This window comes from Stomoxys calcitrans, chromosome 2 (assembly GCF_963082655.1).
Source record: "Stomoxys calcitrans chromosome 2, idStoCalc2.1, whole genome shotgun sequence".
Classification (NCBI taxonomy): Eukaryota; Metazoa; Arthropoda; class Insecta; order Diptera; family Muscidae; genus Stomoxys; species Stomoxys calcitrans.
In genome coordinates this window covers 238,213,752-238,230,039 of record NC_081553.1, presented here as the reverse complement: position 1 = coordinate 238,230,039, position 16,288 = coordinate 238,213,752, and the positions used below count along the sequence as shown (strand labels likewise).

The 16,288-nt window shown below is 36.1% G+C and overlaps 1 protein-coding gene across 2 annotated transcripts in view; it reads left to right on the top strand.

Moving 5' to 3' along the window:
• Nucleotides 1-16,288, top strand: part of LOC106088029 (uncharacterized) — a 121,526-nt gene that overhangs the window by 31,347 nt on the left and 73,891 nt on the right. For both annotated transcript variants that reach the window (XM_013253316.2, XM_059363032.1), the window contains exon 2: nt 14,662-15,557. In XM_013253316.2, the coding sequence (XP_013108770.2) occupies nt 15,071-15,557 (487 nt within the window). In that variant the 5' untranslated portion in view covers nt 14,662-15,070. The remainder of the gene's footprint in view (nt 1-14,661; nt 15,558-16,288) is intronic.

Here is a 16,288-nt window from a genome sequence, read left to right as displayed (position 1 = left end):
TGATTTAGGGATTTTGTAAGTAGCACGGAATTCCTGACTAAGATTTTCTCTTTCGAGGTTACTTGTTATTGTTTATAGCTCACAACAAGCCGATTACTGGCTTAGGTGTATGTCCATAGTGGAATGGATGGGGATTGCTGCTGACACAGCACCGACATTCTCTTTTATGAACACACGATGAGTGTTATTTTTCTTGAGTCTTTCATAAGCCGACTTTTGTAAAAGGTAGCAAAATATATTTAATGACCTTATGAAGGTCTATGATATTTCTGGGATGTCGAAACGTACAATGTTCTGTATATGCAATGAAAGAGACTGGTTAACCAAACGGAATTCTTTACATTCATGTACACATACAACGAGAGAAATTTTTTAGTAAAAATACCAAATGTTTTCATTGTAACAAAATCTGAAAATCTGCTAGAAATGGGAAGTCAGTATTTTTCTGTGCCCTGATATCAGCAAATACTAGCATTTTGATTTCCATTTTTGTTATGTACATATTCATGGTTGAATTAAACACTGAAACAAAGAATTTACGTACAAAGCACTACTCTTTTCAAGTCAAAATTTTATTTGGTGAGACTCCAAACGATATATGATCGAACAGTACACAAATTTGTTTGCTATGTTAGTTTGTTGGTTCAACAGTAAAATGCTTTTAATATTGTAGAAGATTTTTTATTTGAAACAGGAGATTCTGGTAGCAAATATAGCGGATCCAAAAATTTCTAAATTAACCATGTGTTTTAGGAAACTTTCTTGCTATTTGGAATAAAAAATTTCGTTAAGTGCCTATAAAGGTTGGCTGCGACCGACATTTGTCAATACCTAATTGTTTTGTACTTAACAAAATTATGAATTATTTTTGGTGAGGCAGTTTTCTATGGGTACGTATTAACGAATTTGAAAAATCATAGGGTTAAGATATTTTTTTTTTGCCTAATAATTGACACTGGTGGTGTGCTAATGTTTTACGAAGCTAAAATTCTTCAAAATGACACCCACATTATTTTGGTAATAACTGTTGCTGAAAATTCCTAAAAATGTTCTTTCCTCAATTCAAATATAGACGTTGGCGCGATGGGAGGAAATTTCTTATAAAATATTAGCCGTATTTACCAGACAAATTTAATTGTGTCTAAAATAAAATCACTGTTCCCTAGTGGAATTGGTTCACTGGTAGGCGAAATTTATTCTTAGTTCCATTATGAATTCATTAGCTTTGCTGTGTTGAACCATAAATTTCTCTGCTGTCTCATTACCAATGCCGCTTCAGGGGCATAACACACAGCTTAAGGAGATTAACCCTTCCCCCTCGCTGTGGCGTAGTGGGTAGCCTTGCTGAGTGCGGAGGCGTTGTTGAATGTTAACATTTTCAATGACACCATGGACACTATTCCTATTCCAGGACACTATGTTTTCATGTCATTTTTAATTAAATTAAAAATGTTAAAATGCCTTGATCCGCATCTCAATTAATGGTGTCACTATGGGCAGCAGCAGAATAGCCTCGGGGCTGCAAAGCAAAGTGTTTGTTTTTAGACTGGCATGTGGCGCCTCCGTATGGATCAAATGCAATGTTTGCATGTTGTTGGTTGAGCCTCCCCCAAAATGGTTTAGGGGACACGCGAACTGTTGATGGCCACTTGCAAAATAGCGTTCCCTGCCCCTTGCGCTTATGGGTCTGTATCCATTTTACATATAACCGAATGATCATAACTTGAATTGAGTTTGTAGTGGAGCAACAAGAAATTTCCCAAGTCCTCAATGCAACAAGACAATCCGCAAATGCGTGGGTTTGTCCACAACAATACGCTTTATCGTTCCCTTTTGATTGAATGTTAAAGTAACAAAGTTTTATGGGAAATTGATGATTAATCACAAATGGTTTTAATTGACATCGCTGAAAGAAATTCATGTAAATTTTCCCATCCCATTGCATGAAAACTTCTCCTTGAGCGTTGTCAGATTAGGACTGCCGCCTTTGCCAGGTTGGGCTAAAAATGGAAATTGTGCGAAAAATTTACGAAATTATTCTTGCTAAACTAAAAATACAAAAAGTTATAATATAATATTCTACACTCAGAGAAAATTGTTAGTGGAAACAGCAAAGATTTTTGCTAAAACAACAAAAAGTCTACAGAAAATAGGACAACAGTAATTTTTTGTTAAAACAGCAAACTTTTTCTTATGTTTTCAGATGGTAAAACGTTGCTTGAAGCCTCAAAATGTCGAAAATGCTTTAAAAATATCTTATATTTTAATTTTAAATTTTTGTATAATACAATTTTACAAAATTTTATAAATTTCGATATCGACTGTAATTGGTATGAGTGTCAATGGATCTCATAGAAATTTACTGTTCCAAATTTCTGAAATTAGTCTTTTATCGGGAGACCGGCCTATTTCCTAGCTACGTACGAATGTTGAAGGTCCAATGCAACTCACTGCTTTAAATCGGTAGATCGTTCTATCCAAACTCGCCACGGTTATTGGCGGTCTGTTATAATTCCCTGTTGCAAACTTCACCGATAACGTTTATGAACACATGGGAGCTATACCTTTATCTGAACCGATTTCTCCCCCTTTGAGTAGGCTTCAGTTTTTAGAGTCCGAATGTCATCTATGCCAAATTTGACTTTGCAAACAGATTAACATTGTTAAATCAGCAAATGATTGTGATTTGATCGGTATGTGTATCAATGCGCAATCTCTTCTCCATTTTAGTGTTACAAACAAATACACTAAGTTTTAATACCCTGTAACACATTAGGGTATAAACATGGCAAATGAAAAGTGCGTAAAATATTAATGAGCTCTTTTTATGCTGAGGATTTTGAACAAAAAACATTTAATCCTTGTGCAATATGAATGCCGAATTGTGTTGGTGCAAACAAATTTCTCTAAATATATTAAGCGCAACAAATAATTCACATGTTTTGCGCCACAAAGAAGACATCCAACTATTACAACAATACATACACTGGAAAAGTTTTTGCCCTAATTTGAAAGATTTGAGCCAAAGATAAGGAAACTTAATTTAAAGATGATAAATTTTCCAAGGAAACATTCCTTTTGGTGAAAGATATTTTCCAAACAATACCCGATTGTATGAGTTAAACAAATAATGATATTTGTGTTTATGTCTTCAACAACTATTCCGAAAGCGGGAAAGTATACCAGCCCATAGAAATAATTCATTATTCCTAAACGAGTTATCAACAGGAATGTCACGCGTAACCGGCAATACAAATGTCATTACACCCAACCTTCGATGAAGCTCAAGAATAACCAATTGTTGGTAACAATAGAAAAACGGCATGACCATACCTTTGGTATTCGGGCGTAAAATGTATTACTCTCAGAAACAGCAGTTCATAAATATTAATTAATGACATAATGAAAGATCCACAACGGGTTAATAAATTTACTTTATAAAAGTAAAACTTTCTAACTTATATGAAATAGAGAGCAATTTTACTTTAACGACAAAGCAATTTATTTGCAAATTTCAAGTGTACACATGAACATTCTATTAAGGAACAGCGGGGAAACTGATCTTATATCAAAGATTGCTGTCAAATACAAAGTTAAGCTCTATGATAAGGGACCTCCATTTTATTCTTGCTACAAGAAGCACTAGGAGGGAATAACCACCACTTTTTCTGATGTTCACATTGGGACTTCGACCCGGGCGTTCAGCGTCAAAGGCGGACATGGTAACCTCTGTGCTACGGTGGTCCCTTAATTTGGCAATTTGGAAGCAATTTTCTTAATGTGAACAAATTTAATTTGTCTTTGACTACACCTTTTAATACCCTACACCACTACTAGGTACAGGGTATTATAGATTTATGCATTTTTTGCAACGCTAAGAAGGACAAGAGCTAGATCCATTGATAAGTATACCGATCGACTCAGAATCACTTTCTAATTCGATTTAGCCATGTCTGTCTGTCCGTCTGTGAGTCCATGTATTCTTGTAATCAAAGTGCAGGTCATTTTTGTTGTCCATTGTCACGAAATTTTGCACATGTCACTTTTTTGGCCCAAGGACAAACGCTATTGATTTTGAAAAAAAAATCGGTTGATATTTAGATATAGCTCCCATATATATCTTTCATCCGATATGGATTTTTAAGGCTGGAGAAGCCACAATTTTCGTCCGATCTTTACAAAATTTGGCATTGGGTATTTTATTTGAGGTCTACATATGAAAGCAAAATTTCATAAAAATCGGTTCAGATTTAGATATAGCTCCCATTTATATCTTTCATCCGATATAGACTTTTAAGGCTGTGGAAGCCACAATTTTGGTCCGATCTTTACAAAATTTTGCACGAGGTGGTATATTTGATGTCTTCATATGTGTGCAAGATTTCATAAAAATCGAGTTCGAGTTTAGATATAGCTCCCATATATATCGTTCATCCGATGTGGCCTTTTAAGACTGTAGAATCCACAATTTTCGTCCGATTTTGCATGAGACGTTTAAATTGATGTTCGAATGCGTGCGCAAAATTTCATTAAAGTCAGTTCTAATTTAGATATAGCTTTAATGTGTATATTTCATCCCATATGGACTTTAAAGGCAGTCAAATCCACAATTTTTGGTCACATCTCTACAATATAGGGCGTGAGATGTTCTATTTCATGTCCCAGTATGTGTCATTTATATTGGCTCAGGTTTCGATATAACTCCCATATAATGTTTTATCCGATATGGCCTTTTAAAGATGTGGAAATCCAAATCTTTTGTCCTATGGCAGGAAAATCTTACAAGTTTCTAAATTGCTATTTCAATTGGTATCCAAATTAAAGTCTGACTATATTTCGAGATGAGTTCTACATATAGAAAGTATAGGTGGTGTAGGGTATTATATAGTCGGCACCGCCCGACTTTTGCCTTTCCTTATTGGTTTAAAATTTATTTTGAAGTATTTTTTGGCCTTTTAGGACGATGGTCATTTTTACTTCAACATTTTTTTGTTTGTGTCTCTTTCGAGACGAACTAATGAACAAAGAATTTTTGCAATGGCTAAGGAAAGCCGGAAATCACAACAGGGATCGTATGCCGTGGAAGCAAGGTAGTCGTATAGAAAATAATTCTATCACTATAAGAAACACATGCGGTGGAAGAGAACCGCTAGTGTGATAGCTGTCAAACTTGTGCTAGTGTTGAGCTTACATCGTAGACACGTTTTCACGGTGTATTCGATATAAGTACAACCTACCACAATGTGTATGGCGCTTGAAGCCTCCACACCTAATATGGTTGAAAAGTCTTCTAACCCATGACTAAACGCGCCCCATATTGGTTGGTGTGTTATGATCTCTGGCTTTCCTTTTCCAGTGCAAAAAATCTCCGATTGAAAAATACTTTTAATTTCTTTTGCCTCCCCACAAATCCGCTCATTGTAATAACGATTTAAAAATCACTTTACTGGTACGGATTCAAACTCAGGATCTTTGTGTTAATCACTCCCATGTGTTAGAATATTGTGTCTATGAATAGAATATGTCCAACCCAAAAACAAACGCACGGCCTTCTTGGATGAAAATGAATTAGCGTTTGTTTTGTGTTATTGGCAAATATTGAGAGGAGAAAATAGTGTCGCATTCAAAGAATAGTAATGTGGATGAAATTGTAGACCAGCAGGTTTTTGGTGCAACTATCGACTGCGACGAAAAAAAAAGTTTTATTTTAATTTATAATTGAAATAGTTCATATAAAATTTGTCTTCCTCACAGCAGCTAAGCGATTGAGAGCGTAGTGGTGGCAAAAGGCGCGAAACTGTTTGAGTCTAAGTTTTTGTCTTATAAGCTACATTGTACTACTTTTGACAAATTGTATGCTTTGGCATAAGTACTTTTCTCCTGGGACATCGACATGTAAAAGTATTTAAGAATGACGCCTAGGAATAATTAGTTATTAGATTTTGTATAACCTTACCAACCAGGTCATTTAGTAATGAGAATTTTCGGAAAAAAAAAATTGGGATTTTGTTTACGATAAAATTGCAATATCTTTTGGTATACTGGTTTTTAGCCCAATAATGTCATTTAGGCCATAAAGCCATAACGGACACAACCTTTCTAAAGTTTCCCAAAATATTTCGTTCTCTGTTCAATCAGGAAATAGAATACCAAAACATTAATTTGGTGTTGTTCATGTTTATTTGCATTTATGACTGTCTTCGGTCTACCAAGTTTTTGTTTTTTCAAATGCAATCCCAATAGTGTTCATCATCCGTCTCTTGAACAATGCCCTGGTCGTGGCAAGGCATTCATGAACATGCGGTCAATTGTGTTCATAATGTCTCAGTTGAAACCTCAGTCTGCACACATACGGAGACATGGTGAATGGGACGGACCATGCATTCCTTCAAATAAAGCTGCCAATCAACATCAGATTGTGTCTGCCTTCGTCCTACTGAACCTTCGCCAACAAGGCAAGTGACAATGACTTGCCTTGTATAGGTTAACATTAGTCGAGACCCATGCAACACACATACTCGTATTGGTTGCAAGTGTTAACATAAGTCGAGACCTATGCAACACAAAGTCATACTGATTCCAAAGGGAAAAGTTTCGTTGATGATCATCTCTATTGTCCCAGCCAACTGACTGGGATGAATTTGAGTTTGTTACAGGAAATGTGAAACGGCTCAGAATATAGATGTGGTACCTTTTGTGAAGATTGTGGAATTTATATTACCACCACTGATATCTAACATTTCATAATATCGATATAAATCCATGTTGTGATTTGACATCTTGAACCTCTAGAATGTTAATTTTTGATCCTTAAAAACTTCGGATTCATATTCCCAGTCGGTTTCAGAGGGAGTGGTGTTTGTATAAAATTTGATTTTCTCTATTTAGTGCACATTTGTCACATGCAATAATATATATGAGCGAAATTCCACTCATGAGGATATGTACACTTTAATGGTAATTACACTCTTTCAAATTGAATTTTGTCATTTTTTCATAAATCAATTGAATTAACTACCCAAATAGGAAGGCATACAAAAACTTTAAACTGGACGTCGTGAACCCCTAAGTGTTTGTTGGGACACCCAGTGTTGACATGGCATGCTGGGTAACTTGGCAAATATACTGAATATAGTCTTGTTCCTTCCACTACGGTCTTCATTAATGTTCGATTTGGGAATAGCTTTTACGACTTTGCGGTAAGCCAGCAGTGCTCTTTCACTGGGGAGATACTGAAGATGTAAAATTGCTTAACAATTGCGTTAATACTTGCAAGTGTAGAATATGGGCAATGCAAAAATAATCGAATGGGGCAAGGGAGGGAAAAACCGCTTTAAAAAAACCTGTCGGGCTCATATATGAGCCCATTATGCCAATAAATGTTTATAATATTGTATACTAATCTCTTAAAACTTTATTAAAAAAATCATGTTAATCAAATTAAAATCTTATTAAAATTATTTCAATTCATGATTTTTTTTTTTTTTAAATAATGTGTTGTATTTTTTATAGTTTATTGTTTTCTGTTTGATTTCGTTTGACATCCTTTTTGAATAAAATCTTCTTTGGTATTACGTTTAATTCTTCCGTATTTAGTTACGTATTTGCATTCTGTTTTTTAAGGAATAAGCTATAACATACGTAAGGAGGAACTATTGATCCAATTTCAGAAAATTTTGGTCAGCTTTTGTTGAACTGATGAAATTACCTTCTGGAATCGAATTTATAGATTTCTGACCTATAGTCTCGTTCGTCTCGCCACATAAAAGCCTCAGATTCGTTTACAACATGTTAACTTAAATAGTAAGTGAAGTTAAACACAGATAGAATAAAATAGTGAAATCCATGTCATAGTGTCGGTATTTGTTCCCCTAACTAAAAAAAAGGAAAAACTGTGTCAAGTTTATTCTCCATTATTGATCTTTTGCAAAAAAAAGTTGAATTATTTTAATAATAACAACATTCACAACGTACAATTCATTATACTGAAATAAATGCCTCAGCGCGGTAATAGGTTTATTGAGATTAATAAATAATAATGCGTTTTAAACAAGGCTTAATTTATATTAACTGTTATTTATATGGAGAACATATTTAAATGTTGAATGTCTGCAATATAAAACCAGTAAGGAAAGGCAAAAGTCGGGTGGAGCCAACTATACACCTACCCTACAATTATAAATTCGGTCAATACATATCTAAATCTGAACCGACTTTGGAAATTGTTGTTACTACGGCCGTATAAGTGCAAATCAGGCGATACATATATATGGGAGCTATATCTAAATCTGAACCGATTTTTTTACCAAAATCAATAGCGTTTGTCGTTGGGCCAAAAAAGTGATATGGGCAAATTTTTGTGATGATTGGACAACAAATACGACCTGCACATTGATTACAAGAATACATGGACTCACAGACGCACAGACGGACATGGCTAAATCGAATCAGAAAGTGATTCTGAGTCGGTCGGTATACCTATTAAAAGGTCTAGCTCTTCTCCTTCTTAGCGTTGCAAACAAAAGAACAAACTTATAATACCATGTAGCACAGTGGTGGTGAAGGGTATAAAAATCCGTTTGTTAGAAGAAGTTTCACACCAGCTAATAAATACTTTTTCAATTCATTCTTGAAGGCAGTCGCTTCGTCATTTCAAGCGTACACCCGACGGAATTGAAATGCATTGCTTGTCGTGTAAATCACCGAGTATACACTATCATTCGGCAAAACTGTATCCCGCGCGAACGTACATCTATTAAAAATTTAAATGCATGCACGTTAGGTTGCTGTCTATATAAACCCTTTATCGGTAGAATATGTTTATCGTTGAGATAGACTAAAATTAACTTTCAATGATTTATTTTGGAATGTAAGGATTTTAAAGGTAGTCTTGATTTTAAAGCGTAAAGCCTTAGTAGGTTGTAAATGTGAGAGTGAATCAACAAAGTATATAAAATTAAGTTTGTGCAAGTATCAAACAAACGTTTGAGCATGAGTAGTATTCCTTTGCCAGAAGAAATCTTAGATTTGAACAAATTAATGTGATGGCATGTCAACTCCACACCGAGGAAGTAAACATTTTATGACTCTTTAATCTCCTCACCATCGATATGCACGCTCATGACTTAGTTGTCTTTGGGTACGGATCGTCTGAACCTAAAGAATGTTGTCTTTTTAGGTTTGAGCTTAAAGCGATTCAATCTTCAAGAACTCCCACGAAATAGCTGCGTCATATTCTATCGTCGTTTGAACCTCCCGCATAATTATAGACAATGTAGATATAAACAATTTCCCTTTAAAACCTGTATTAGCCAAATCATTTATGTATTAATGAAATAACAACGAGACAAGACCGCTACCTTGAGAAACTCCCGATGTCACAGGAAGAAGCTCACTTGTACCCTTTCCAATTTCCACAAAATGTCTTCTACGCCGCAAAAAAATGTCAACTTCAAAGGGAAGTTCCCAAGTAACTTGAACTTTCTCAAATAATTGCTTGGTCAACCATGTCGAAAGCCTTTGCCGGATCAAAAATACAGCATCTATTCCGTTGTACCCAGTTTCTAAACTACTGCAAACGTTTTTTACAGTTTCCCCTGTCCCTGTCCTCTTCTGACCCTAAATTAACAGCTAAACAGCGAATTATTAGCATCTACTTATTCAGAAAGTTGCTAAAAATTAATCTTCTTAAGATCTTATCAATCACAGATGATATTGAAATCAGTCTAAAGTGCTTAATTCCGACAAAACCCTAAGACTTTGGACTGGTACAACTCTTTCCACCTCAAATATATCTGAGTACCTTGACTCCAGTAACATTCTATTAAAAATCTTGGTTAGTATCTAAGCTCATTGCACACTTCATCGTGAATAAAATTATAGCAGTAATTCTAACATATCCTAATGAATTATTCACATCCAAACTTTCTAAATGATTTCGATATCAAATGTATCAAATCTAAAATTCGTTCCAGGAATCGTACGATAAAAATTAATGTCATCATTACTAAAATGAAGCATTTCGGATCGAAATCTCGTCACATTATCGAAAAAGTTTATGTTTAAGTGTGCAGCCACTGTTCTCCGTCGAAATATCCATATTTTTACCCCGTCTTTTTATCATGATGCTTTAACAGAAAAGACCATTTTTCTACATTTCCTCGAGATAGAAAAAAACTACTCACCTGAATGACTTAACTGATCCCTATTAAACGTTCAGCCAAATCTTCAATGCTTGAGTTCTTTTTTCTTAACCTTAACATTCACTTTTTGCGCTCAATAAGTGCAATCTTAAGAGTTAGATATCCACGGACTAATGGACTACTTTATATTTCCGACAATTGTATTTGTAGAAGAGCTATGTGCCGCTGTTACAAAAAGTGCGTTCAAAAAATGTTCACATAATTCCGACAAACTGGAAGATTCGTCTTAAAAAGTTCAAATTGTCGTCCAAAAGCTTTCCAAATTTCTTATAATCTATCTTTACTTTATTTAAAAATAGTTTCCAAATTACAAAACACCATATTATGGTCTGTTCGATCATTGCGAACAGTATAAACGGACGGTATGTCATTAACATTGATAAGTAGACAAACAATGCAAGGCAGAATAGATGACCTCGTGGCTAGAAATACGTTGGTACTCGACAATGTGACCTATTTATTTTAAAATATGCCAACGAAACCATAGCAACGTCCAAGAAAGCTTTAATTCTTTTATATAATAACATAAACGGAATAACATAAGAGGATGTTCCTTCAAAATTGTCATCCCTGCAACATTGTATCCCGGTTTAAAATACAAATTTCAATTTTTCTCATCAAGCCAGATCACATGGACACTTACACTCAACAAATTTGTTATTAAAAACAGCAAAAATGTTTGCTAAAACAGCAGATTTTGTCTGCTAAAAATGAGAAAGCAGACATTACTGCTGTTTCAGCAAACATATGACTGCTGCATTAGCAAACATACGGTCAGCAAAATCAGCGAACAAAATCTGTTGTTTTTAGAACAAAAATCTGGTGAAAAAAATGTTATACTATTTTTTATGTTTGTCTGTTACTTGTTATATCCTACACCACTACCGCGGTACAGGGTATGATAACTTAGTGCATTTGTTTGTAACACCCAAAAGGAAGAGAGATAGACCCATTGATAAGTATACTGATCGACTCAGAATCTCTTTCTGTTTCGATTTAGCTATGTCCGTCTGTACATGCAAATTTGTTTGCAAGCTACAAGTCGCAGTTTTCATTCGATCGTCTTCAAATTTGTTACAGGCATGCTTTTTGGCCTAGAGACGAAGCCTATTGAAATTGGAAAAAAACGGTTCAGATTTAGATATAGCTTCCATATATAAGTTTGTCCGATTTGCAGTAATAATGCAATAAAATGATCATTTGTTAACCGATTCTCTCAAAATTTGGAAGGAAGGATTTTCTTAGGACTCTCGACTTAATTAATCGGTTCAGATTTAGATATACCTCTCATATACATATATCACCCGATTTTCATTCCTAGAGACACTGCAAGCGCATTACTGACCAATCAGATGTAGATATAGCTTCCATGTACATGTTCGTTCGATTTTGAGAATTATTGCAATAAAGTGCTCATTTGTTAACCGATTACTGATGAATTTCATTATTCTCAGATTTAGATATAGCTGCCATATATATATATATCGCCCGATTTTCACTTCTATGGTCACTGCAAGCGCATTTTTGATCAATCTTGCCAAAATTTTGTACAGCGCTTTCCCCGACGACTACCATAACATCTAAAAAGTTTGCCCATATATATGTTCGTCAGATTTTGAATAATATTGCAATAAAGTGCTCATTTGTTAACCGATTCTCTACAAATTTGGCAGGAAGGATTTTCTTGTCTTTAAATATAACTGGTAAATTTCATAGAAATCGGTTCAGATTAATGTATAGCTGTCATATATGTATTTCGCCCTATTTTCACTTCTAGGGCCACTGCAATCGCATTATTGGCCAATATTGCCAAAATTGTCCACAACTCTTTCCTTGATGCATAGCACAATATCTAAGAAGTTTGGTCAAAATCGGTTCAGATTTAGATGTAGCTCCCACGTATATATATTCGTCAGGTTTTGGCTAGTGCAATAATGTTGTCATTTGTCCACCGTATTTATTACTGTTTGAACATATTTGCTCGAAATTTGATAGGGATTGTTTAATAACCCATCTGAAAACATCCTCCGAGATTCATCAAAATAGGTTCAGAATTAAATATAGCTCCCACTTTGTACCTATAGTGTAGGTGTAGGGTATTATAAAGTCGGCACTGCCCGACTTTTGCCTTTCCTTACTGCTTTCAATTACTGTAGGCAATTTTTTTAAATTTATTTTAGAAATTTTGTTAGAAGAGATGATTGCAATTTGAGGAATATTACTGTAAGGAAACTACCTGATCCATCCATTGGTATACATTTGGAAATGTGGCTGAGCTCGTTGCATTTGTTGTTTTTGCTCTTCTAATGTGTACATGACTGGCATGGCATTTTGTATCTAAATTTAAAGAAAAAAGATTATGGAAAGTCAGAAGATTATGGAAAGTCAACGCATTTTCGTAGCAATTCATCAATCGCTTCCATAGTATTTAACCAACTTGGATTGCTCATTCCGTGTTGCAATTTTTCTGCCGTTTCCAACAAAAACGAACTGGTATCCGACAGCTTTCAACGATTTAGCCGGATTCTGTATTTGATAGATTGCCTGCATTGAAAATTATTAATATACATGTTCTTTAACTCCTCAAGCATTCCGTTTGCTTCTAATATTCCTAGTAGTCAACGATATCTGATGAAAAGACACGTCACATAGGACCCAGTCACCCTGTTCCTAATTCATTTGAGATTGCGTCAAAAATACCTCATTGCTCCCTTAAGAGCGAAAATCGGCTGATACGTTTTATGGCTCGAGAATAAACAAAAATCCGGTTGAGCACATACCTCACAAAATGGATGAAAATCACTGACCAAAGGGACAAAAAGGTGTGGCTATTTTTGGTGTTGTCATTATGTAATAGGTTGGTTATTTTTGCCTGTGGCAAAGTCTTGTAGCCCATGTGAACCACAAAAAAAACTTTACCATGCATAATTAATTTTTACTTTTGTCTAAATGGTATCCCATTGGTGCAGTGAATGGATCTAATTCTAGAAAACTTTCACCTTACTGGTATATGTCGAACATAAACATCAAACATTGTGGAAATATAAATATTTTGGATTGTTAGAAAATTGAAAAACAACTCATTATCTAAAATTCAATCTAACTAGAATAATAACAAAAAGATGGGCTGAAAGCTCAACGCTTTGTATACCTATACCAGCTGGACTTCCTTACTTCTTTGCCTGGACTTGCCAGTAATGATATTTGATCTCGAGCTTTATGCAAAAGGACGACTGCTCCTGTTGCTTCATGTTTCTTGCAGCCTCACAAAGTGTTTCTTTGCATGTGAATGAATGAAGGAAGGAACGAATGAATGAGCCTTTGTAACTATAACTTGTGTGCCTACATAAATCACGAATCGTTTTTAGTTTAATGCTTTGTGAGGCCTTCAAAGGGGCAGCAGCATGGAGCCATACGTAAGGGATGCCCCAGAATGGCTTTGGTTGTTCGAGCAATGCTCAACTTCAAGAATAACGAAAGAAAAGTCCGAATGGAAAAGGTAATGATGGAAACAAATCCAAATGTTGTATTCTTCACAAAAGCCATTAGTCATATTAATCCCAGCAGAGTCATTAAGTCGTAAAATAACAAATATGAATAAAGGTGGAGACAAAGGCAACGGCAACGGTAACGGTAACGGTACGGGCGATGCAACGGTATCGGCAAAGGTAGAGCCAGTCAGCCAGCAGCAGGAGCAAAGTTAAATCAACCTTTGCCATGTCTATGAACTCAGCAGCACTCAATGTATCCCGACAGATAGGGTCTGTGCCTGGGCGGGCCTAAAAGCGTAAGGAAAACCCCGAGTCTTTGCAGCCAAACGAGATAAACGGGTGAAAGTCAACATCATTAAACGGAGGCGGAGATACATGGGCAATGGGTGGCGGGGACGGCATGGCAAGGCAAGGCAACTCTGAAGTGCAAACACCCGTGTGCTAATGAAAAATTAAAATCAAAGTACACATTTACGAGTGTATAATCGGCAATGAATGAATTGTTATTGCTTTCCTTCATCTTAATGTTTATTTGCAGATAAAAATCCTTACTCGCCATGGCTGAAGAACGCCAGGTCGCGCATATTTGCTAGTTCACGGGCCAATGTTGAGCAGTAGCGGGGGAGTATTTCGCCACGCGGTGTCATGGTTTTCATCACCAATCCATTAGGATTAAAAAAAATGCACCTAGCCGCCATGTCGGTGGCAACTCTTTTCGTTCTTGCTTTAATTTCCTTTGAAATTGGTTTTTTTCAGGGGGAAAAGGTCAAAAGAAACTCTCTAAACACTGCTGAATTTATATGATTTTTTCTTTGTTTACACCGATGAATGATTACATTGCTGGTGGTGTTTGTGTGTGTGTGTGTGTGTGTGGCTTTGAGAGTTTGTGTTTTTGTGTTTCCTGCTGTTGCTGCTGCTGCGGGAAATGTTTAATTTCATTTAACTTTTTTCCCCTTTTTCCATTTCAGGTTGAATGCGGCTGAAGTGGGGGTTAAATGAGATGGTAACATTGCTTGGATTGAAGTTTGAAGAGTGGCCACAACCGCACAAACCCGCACAATGCAGGCTATGAAATGTTGTTGAATGAGAATTATAAGAGCTCTAGAAAAACTATTGCTGACGCAGAGCTCATGCCGTTAGAGGAAATCAAAAAGGTTAATTACGGCGAAATTGCCAGAGCAATTACAAGTCAACAGCCGGAACATGAGCTCACGACTTTAAGCAGCTCCCCGCGGCGATTGGTGGCGATGATGACGATACAATCACCAACAGCAGCAGTAGAGAAAGAGCTATTCATGCACGTACCACACTTTGGGAGGGCTGCTAACTACATATAAATTTGCTTTTGTGAGTCCTCTCTTGGCGGCCAGAAGTAACATGGCAGACCACTTCAAATACCAAGCAAGCCAAGAAGTCTTTTTCATCTACAACACTACCAATAACCTATGGCTACCGAGTACGGCTGTGGGTTCCAAAGAAGCAACGCCAGATGACAATCTGTTTAGTCCAAATGCTAATAATTCCACCTATTTTGATTTAGACTACGACTCCTACTACAAGGAGACCGACCCAATTCGAGCCTTCCTCACCTCCAAGCCCCCAACGACGGATTTTGGCGAAGGCGTAGAAACTGCAAGTCCAACCAGTGATGTGCCGGTCAATAGCCACCTGAATAATTATTGGGCTCTTTTGGCGCTGATACTTGTAATTGGAACTGCGGCGGGAAATATTCTGGTGTGTTTGGCCATTGCCTGGGAACGTCGTCTGCAGAATGTCACCAACTACTTCCTCATGTCACTGGCCATAACAGATCTCATGGTGGCCGTGCTGGTAATGCCCCTAGGCATATTGACCCTGGTCAAAGGTAAGATTTCCCTGAAATGATGCAATCTCTGCAATGGTAAACCGAAACGATGGAAAAGGTACATTCATGCACGGCTCTTTCTATACCACTTACATAAATATTTCTCATTTTCATTTCGTGCCCTGTATGGATGAGTATGTGGCATCTATTAACTCTTAAACGGTCACGCATAAGTATTTGCTAAGGTATTGGATTTCGTAGAAATTCGCTGCCAACAGCAGCACAATGGATAAGTTGTTTCGATATCTGTTTACGTTAATATGCCTTTCCTGAATACAAATGAGTATTCAAAACAATTTGGAATTTTCTTCTTCCATGTCAAGTTCAGGCGAACTATGTGTGTACTTCTCAAAGTTTCTTTTGATGCCAAAAGATTTGGGATTCCACAGAAGATGGAGAACTTGAGGCGATTATGGCCATTTCTAATTATTTATGTAGTAAAATATTTATGTAACTCATAACTCAATGCAAACAAACAGAGAAATGTTTGGATAATTTCTAATATTATTGTTTAATGATTTAAAAAAATTTGATTTTTTTTTCATGCAAAGAGCGTGTGTCGAATGATAGCAATCTGCTATGGTGAGATGTAAAAACGACGTAGGGGGTTGTTTTTTTACATTGGTGAGAAAAAAAATTAATTTGGCTGTGCCAATCGACCATTTTTTCTAACACTGACAAATTTTTACATTTGTCAAAAACCGAAAGTAAAAAAGATTTGCGCGCTATAT